Source organism: Plectropomus leopardus, chromosome 14, assembly GCF_026936395.1.
Source record: "Plectropomus leopardus strain MGB_pleo_1.0 chromosome 14, ASM2693639v1, whole genome shotgun sequence".
Classification (NCBI taxonomy): domain Eukaryota; kingdom Metazoa; phylum Chordata; class Actinopteri; order Perciformes; family Serranidae; genus Plectropomus; species Plectropomus leopardus.
Genome location: NC_142189.1, coordinates 322,730 through 330,000, shown reverse-complemented (window position 1 = coordinate 330,000; position 7,271 = coordinate 322,730). Strand labels below are relative to the sequence as shown.

The 7,271-nt window shown below is 40.0% G+C and overlaps 1 protein-coding gene across 1 annotated transcript in view; it reads right to left on the bottom strand.

Annotated features, from left to right (window-relative positions):
- The window catches only part of psma3 (proteasome 20S subunit alpha 3), an 11,625-nt gene extending 6,246 nt beyond the window's left edge, over positions 1 to 5,379 (bottom strand). Inside the window, exons 1-3 of the mRNA XM_088087129.1 lie at positions 5,220 to 5,379; positions 3,969 to 4,051; positions 3,435 to 3,558 (exon numbers count right to left, since the gene is read on the bottom strand). Coding sequence (XP_087943255.1) covers positions 3,435 to 3,558; positions 3,969 to 4,051; positions 5,220 to 5,240 — 228 coding nt within the window. The 5' untranslated portion in view covers positions 5,241 to 5,379. The remainder of the gene's footprint in view (positions 1 to 3,434; positions 3,559 to 3,968; positions 4,052 to 5,219) is intronic.
- Positions 5,380 to 7,271: the final 1,892 nt, after the last annotated feature.

Here is a 7,271-nt window from a genome sequence, read left to right as displayed (position 1 = left end):
GTAGTTGTGTGTGGTTTTGTGTAGTCAGTGTGTAGTTGCGTGTAGTCAGTGTGTGGTTTTGTGTAGTCAGTGTGTAGTTGTGTGTAGTCAGTGTGTGTAGTCAGTGTGTACTCAGTGTGTAGTTGTGTGTGGTTTTGTGTAGTCAGTGTGTAGTTGCGTGTAGTCAGTGTGTGGTTTTGTGTAGTCAGTGTGTAGTTGTGTGTAGTCAGTGCGTGTAGTTGTGTGTAGTCAGTGTGTACTCAGTGTGTAGTTGTGTGTGGTTTTGTGTAGTCAGTGTGTAGTTGCGTGTAATCAGTGTGTGGTTTTGTGTAGTCAGTGTGTAGTTGTGTGTAGTCAGTGTGTGTAGTTGTGTGTAGTCAGTGTGTACTCAGTGTGTAGTTGTGTGTGGTTTTGTGTAGTCAGTGTGTAGTTGTGTGTAGTCAGTGTGTGGTTTTGTGTAGTCAGTGTGTAGTTGTGTGTAGTTGTGTGTAGTCAGTGTGTACTCAGTGTGTAGTTGTGTGTGGTTTTGTGTAGTCAGTGTGTAGTTGTGTGTAGTCAGTGTGTGGTTTTGTGTAGTCAGTGTGTAGTTGTGTGTAGTCAGTGTGTGGTTTTGTGTAGTCAGTGTGTAGTTGTGTGTAGTCAGTGTGTAGTTGTGTGTAGTCAGTGTGTAGTTGTGTGTAGTCAGTGTGTAGTTGTGTGTAGTCAGTGTGTGTAGTTGTGTGTAGTCAGTGTGTACTCAGTGTGTAGTTGTGTGTGGTTTTGTGTAGTCAGTGTGTAGTTGTGTGTAGTCAGTGTGTGGTTTTGTGTAGTCAGTGTGTAGTTGTGTGTAGTCAGTGTGTGTAGTTGTGTGTAGTCAGTGTGTACTCAGTGTGTAGTTGTGTGTGGTTTTGTGTAGTCAGTGTGTAGTTGTGTGTAGTCAGTGTGTGTAGTTGTGTGTAGTTGTGTGTAGTCAGTGTGTACTCAGTGTGTAGTTGTGTGTGGTTTTGTGTAGTCAGTGTGTAGTTGCGTGTAGTCAGTGTGTGGTTTTGTGTAGTCAGTGTGTAGTTGCGTGTAGTCAGTGTGTGTAGTTGTGTGTAGTCAGTGTGTGTAGTTGTGTGTACTCAGTGTGTACTCAGTGTGTAGTTGTGTGTGGTTTTGTGTAGTCAGTGTGTAGTTGTGTGTAGTCAGTGTGTGGTTTTGTGTAGTGAGTGTGTAGTTGTGTGTAGTCAGTGTGTGTAGTTGTGTGTAGTCAGTGTGTACTCAGTGTGTAGTTGTGTGTGGTTTTGTGTAGTCAGTGTGTAGTTGTGTGTAGTCAGTGTGTGTAGTTGTGTGTAGTTGTGTGTAGTCAGTGTGTACTCAGTGTGTAGTTGTGTGTGGTTTTGTGTAGTCAGTGTGTAGTTGCGTGTAGTCAGTGTGTGGTTTTGTGTAGTCAGTGTGTAGTTGCGTGTAGTCAGTGTGTGGTTTTGTGTAGTCAGTGTGTAGTTGTGTGTAGTCAGTGTGTGTAGTTGTGTGTAGTTGTGTGTAGTCAGTGTGTACTCAGTGTGTAGTTGTGTGTGGTTTTGTGTAGTCAGTGTGTAGTTGTGTGTAGTCAGTGTGTGGTTTTGTGTAGTCAGTGTGTAGTTGTGTGTAGTCAGTGTGTGTAGTTGTGTGTAGTTGTGTGTAGTCAGTGTGTACTCAGTGTGTAGTTGTGTGTGGTTTTGTGTAGTCAGTGTGTAGTTGCGTGTAGTCAGTGTGTGGTTTTGTGTAGTCAGTGTGTAGTTGTGTGTAGTCAGTGTGTGTAGTCAGTGTGTACTCAGTGTGTAGTTGTGTGTGGTTTTGTGTAGTCAGTGTGTAGTTGCGTGTAGTCAGTGTGTGGTTTTGTGTAGTCAGTGTGTAGTTGTGTGTAGTCAGTGCGTGTAGTTGTGTGTAGTCAGTGTGTACTCAGTGTGTAGTTGTGTGTGGTTTTGTGTAGTCAGTGTGTAGTTGCGTGTAATCAGTGTGTGGTTTTGTGTAGTCAGTGTGTAGTTGTGTGTAGTCAGTGTGTGTAGTTGTGTGTAGTCAGTGTGTACTCAGTGTGTAGTTGTGTGTGGTTTTGTGTAGTCAGTGTGTAGTTGTGTGTAGTCAGTGTGTGGTTTTATGTAGTCAGTGTGTAGTTGTGTGTAGTTGTGTGTAGTCAGTGTGTACTCAGTGTGTAGTTGTGTGTGGTTTTGTGTAGTCAGTGTGTAGTTGTGTGTAGTCAGTGTGTGGTTTTGTGTAGTCAGTGTGTAGTTGTGTGTAGTCAGTGTGTGGTTTTGTGTAGTCAGTGTGTAGTTGTGTGTAGTCAGTGTGTAGTTGTGTGTAGTCAGTGTGTAGTTGTGTGTAGTCAGTGTGTAGTTGTGTGTAGTCAGTGTGTGTAGTTGTGTGTAGTCAGTGTGTACTCAGTGTGTAGTTGTGTGTGGTTTTGTGTAGTCAGTGTGTAGTTGTGTGTAGTCAGTGTGTGGTTTTGTGTAGTCAGTGTGTAGTTGTGTGTAGTCAGTGTGTGTAGTTGTGTGTAGTCAGTGTGTACTCAGTGTGTAGTTGTGTGTGGTTTTGTGTAGTCAGTGTGTAGTTGTGTGTAGTCAGTGTGTGTAGTTGTGTGTAGTTGTGTGTAGTCAGTGTGTACTCAGTGTGTAGTTGTGTGTGGTTTTGTGTAGTCAGTGTGTAGTTGCGTGTAGTCAGTGTGTGGTTTTGTGTAGTCAGTGTGTAGTTGCGTGTAGTCAGTGTGTGTAGTTGTGTGTAGTCAGTGTGTGTAGTTGTGTGTACTCAGTGTGTACTCAGTGTGTAGTTGTGTGTGGTTTTGTGTAGTCAGTGTGTAGTTGTGTGTAGTCAGTGTGTGGTTTTGTGTAGTCAGTGTGTAGTTGTGTGTAGTCAGTGTGTGTAGTTGTGTGTAGTCAGTGTGTACTCAGTGTGTAGTTGTGTGTGGTTTTGTGTAGTCAGTGTGTAGTTGTGTGTAGTCAGTGTGTGTAGTTGTGTGTAGTTGTGTGTAGTCAGTGTGTACTCAGTGTGTAGTTGTGTGTGGTTTTGTGTAGTCAGTGTGTAGTTGCGTGTAGTCAGTGTGTGGTTTTGTGTAGTCAGTGTGTAGTTGTGTGTAGTCAGTGTGTGTAGTTGTGTGTAGTTGTGTGTAGTCAGTGTGTACTCAGTGTGTAGTTGTGTGTGGTTTTGTGTAGTCAGTGTGTAGTTGTGTGTAGTCAGTGTGTGGTTTTGTGTAGTCAGTGTGTAGTTGTGTGTAGTCAGTGTGTGGTTTTGTGTAGTCAGTGTGTAGTTGTGTGTAGTGTGTGTGACTTGGTGTGTGTTTATAAGTGGCCTGATGGGGTCGACAGTCGGCCGCTGTGACACGGCGTGACTCGGGCGTGTAAACATGAAAGGGACAGAATCAGCTGATCAGGGGTCGACTTATATCAACATATCCTGATGTCACACTCACAGCAGCTCTGTGTGTGTGTGTGTGTGTGTGTGTGTGTGTGTGTGTGTGTGGTTACCATGCCGACGTGTCTGTCGATGTTAAAGATGCGTTTGTTGGAGCCCTGCTCGTAAAGTTTGGACAGAACCAGCTTCTCCACCCCGAACACAACGCCGTCCTTACAGCGGATAGCAATGGCTGTGCTGCATGCATGCACACACACACACACACACACACACACACACACACACACACACACACACACACACACAGTCAGATCCAGTCTGTGGTGCGTTCGAGTGTCAGTTGTTTTCATCAGAACTTCAGCAGCTGACACATATGGACCCTTTAAATGTGTCTGTAACTGTATTTATTGTTTGATTCTATTTTGTTGTCATTTTAATTTGTAAATCTGTGTGTGTGTGTGTGTGTGTGTGTGTGTGTGTGTGTGAAACTTTTCCCTGTCTGTAATATGAATTCATGCATGTTTTCCTCGATCAGCGCTCACAGCATGCTGCGTGACGGCTCTGCAGACCATCAATCAATCAGTCAAATTCCACACATATGAATAAAGTTCTCCTCTTCGGACTGACGACGCACTGATGTTGTTTACCTGCTGTTCTCTACGGCCTTCATGGCGTACTCCACCTGAAACACCCGCCCATCTGGAGAGAAGGTGGAGGCTGACAGGTCGTACTACAGCGCGCGCGCGCGCGCACACACACACACACACACACACACACAGATTATTTATGACCTCTAATAAGACACAGAACAATAAAATACACAAATAAAACAAAAGGCAAATATATAAAAAGAAAAAACAAAACAACAAAATAATGAATCCTAAAATAAAAGAGTGGTTTTATTTCCTGTCTGTTCTGTAAATGAACCAGCGTTTACATCATTAATTAATCTGGAATAATTAATCAGGAGATACTGAGATGAAAGTTTTTATTTGCTGATAAATACTTTGATTTGACTGATCCGTAAAACTGAATGAATGAACCTTTCACAAAACTATATTTTTAGGAGTTCAACCTCTTTAAAAGGCAGAAGGCCCTCTTTAAAAACGCATGGTAAAATATCTTCGTGTGTCCATTAAATTTGGGCTAAACGTGTTAAAAATCTTCATATTAAAAGGTTGATTTATTTACAGCCGAATATTTTTCTGAGACCAAACAGCCTCAACAGAAGCTTTCATTTATCTTTCAGATATTTTCAAACTATTTCGATTTAACGTTTGAATCAGAATAAATCAGATTAACGGGTTTAAAAGTGTTTTCAGCTATTCATTCAGGACGAGTTTAAGGGAGCTAATTTCTCAACAGCTGATGAACCTGGTTTTATCTGTTTTAAAGCTGCCAACAAGCATTAAAAGAAGCCGGTTTATAGTAAATAAATTCAGAATATTAGTGAGACGCGAAAGTATCTTGTTCTGGAGGAAAACTCGAGCTGACACGCAGAGAATCTTAAATCTGAAGTTTTCTGAGTGGAGTTTGGTTTGTACCGGAGCTAACGGTTAGCATGCTCACATTAGCTGATATTTAGCGTTTATTCCTGCAGTGACAGTTCTGTTGTTTAAATCAGGGAGATACAGAGACATCGGAGGGTTAATTATGTTTCATTAAGCTGGGAATGAATTAATTTAACCTTTAAACTCTGATGGTTTCTCTTTCACTTTAGCGTCGGTTAGCTTCGGTTAGCAGGCCTCGCTGTGACTCAGCAGGCTAACATGCTAACTCGCAGTGAGGCTGCAGGTTTGAATGAATGATTTTCAGAGTAAAGTTGGATTGTTTTCGGTGAGCTGAACACTGAGTGACGGAGAGACGCTCAGAGGAGACTCGGAGACTCGGAGACTCACCCCGGTGCCGATGGAGCTCATTTTGTGTCAGTTCGCGGATCCTGTTAGCCTGTTAGCCGGTTAGCTGCTCTCTGCTCCTCAACTGTTGCACACTCTAACTCACTTCCGCTTCCGCCGACAACCTCCACAATAAAAGCCTCAGTCACTATGGCACAACAAAATCACCAGGAGGTCCGTCTAGTTTCCGCTCCGGAACTTTCGATCACATCACATGACCTTCATTATGCTTACAGTGCTGTTATTATTATTATTATTATTATTATTATTATTATTATTATTATTATTATTATTATTATTATTATTATTTATTGTAAGATAATGTTTTTTTCTTTAAAACATGTTGGAAGTTTGTTTTTCTTTAGACAAAAAAAGTTTTTTTGTCTAAAAATTTTTGGTGATTTTTTGTCTGAAACTTTTTGGCTTTTTTAAAAAGAAAAATTAAAATTAAAATTATCATTGCCTCATTGATGAGATTTTTTTTCATTGACGCTATTTGGCAATTTACTTTTTATATTGGTTATTTTTTGAGAAAACATGGTAAACCTTGCCTTCCAATCCAACCCTGCCAGTGATTTTTTTCTTTTCGGATTTTCTTTTTCTTTCCAAATGTTTATCAGTTTTTATTCTTGTTTTTTTTTCATTACAAAATCGAACCTTACTTCTTAGATTTGACGAATTTTTTCATTGTTTAACAAAATCACCTTTCTATTTAAATTGATGAATTGTAAAAAGAAAAACAACACGATGACACCATACATCAGACCCAGAAACTGTAAAAACAGAAATAATGTGAGACAAATACAAACAAATCTGATCTTCATGGCTTCATTCTGCATTTCATTTCAAATGCATCCAAAAATAAAGCATTTTCACAATAAAAAAGTAAAATAATAACAGTATTTCTTCCACCTCTGGACATCACAGGACATGTTATAAATCACACTGAGTGAACTATAATTTTTATTTTGAAGATTGATTAAAGTTAACATCCGGTACGTTTTCCCGCGCTCTCTCCTGTCAGCTTGACAGAAGCAGCAGAGGTGCTGACGTCAGTGCTTGGCGAGTTGTTGCGGGTTTTCTCGCTTTTTTTTTTCAAATTATTATACTTATGAATATAATTACTTATAATTATTTGAACTGGTTAATAATTTTTACTTTATGCTGCAGTTTCTGTGCAGTGACAAATGTGACACAGGACCAAACGTTGTGTCCCCGTGGGAAGATTTACTTATTTAGTTCTTTATTTTTTTATTTTGTAAACTTTTTTAAATTGACACAGAAACATGATGTCATCTCATTTTTACTCTTACCTCATTGGTATTTGATTTTGAAAAAGATTCAATGTTTGTTTCAAACATCTGACAGGATGTACAAACTGTGTTTTAAATATATACAGCATGTGTGTGTGTATATATATATATATACATATATATACACACACACAGTGTATTGTATGTATGTCTACAACTTTTTATTCATTCCACGACCTTTCCAAAACTTTCACTGATTTTAGTTCCGTGACTTCTCCGGGCCTGGGAAATGTGCTTGTTAAATTCCAGGCCTTTTTCAGGTTTTCCATTACTCTGGAAAACCTTTTATTTTGTATATGCGATACTAATTACGTACTTCCCCCCCTAGCTTTTTTGTTTTCCCTTCACATTTTTCCTGAAAATAAGGAAAACCAAACAAAGTGTAAAAACCAGAGTGTAAAAGAAAAACAAAAAAAGGCATAAAATGGTTATGTAAAACAATGTCAAATTACAATCCTGATAATCAATAGAAATAGTTTTGTGGACATTTTTCCCTCGCTTAAAAATAAAAAAATCTAAATCTACTGATTTGAATTTCTTGCCTTTGCGGAGCATTCATAACAAAGGTGCTTGTTTCTGAGAGAAATCACACCACCAGGGCTAAAAGGTTGAAGTCCATGACTTTCCCAGGTTTTCCAGGCCTGGGGCCCGGCGTAATGAGAGCAGTGAGCGGCAACTCAGAGGTTTAAGAAAAGTGTCCGTGGAGTTTATTGATGAGCGTCAGATGACAGATCTGCTGAAC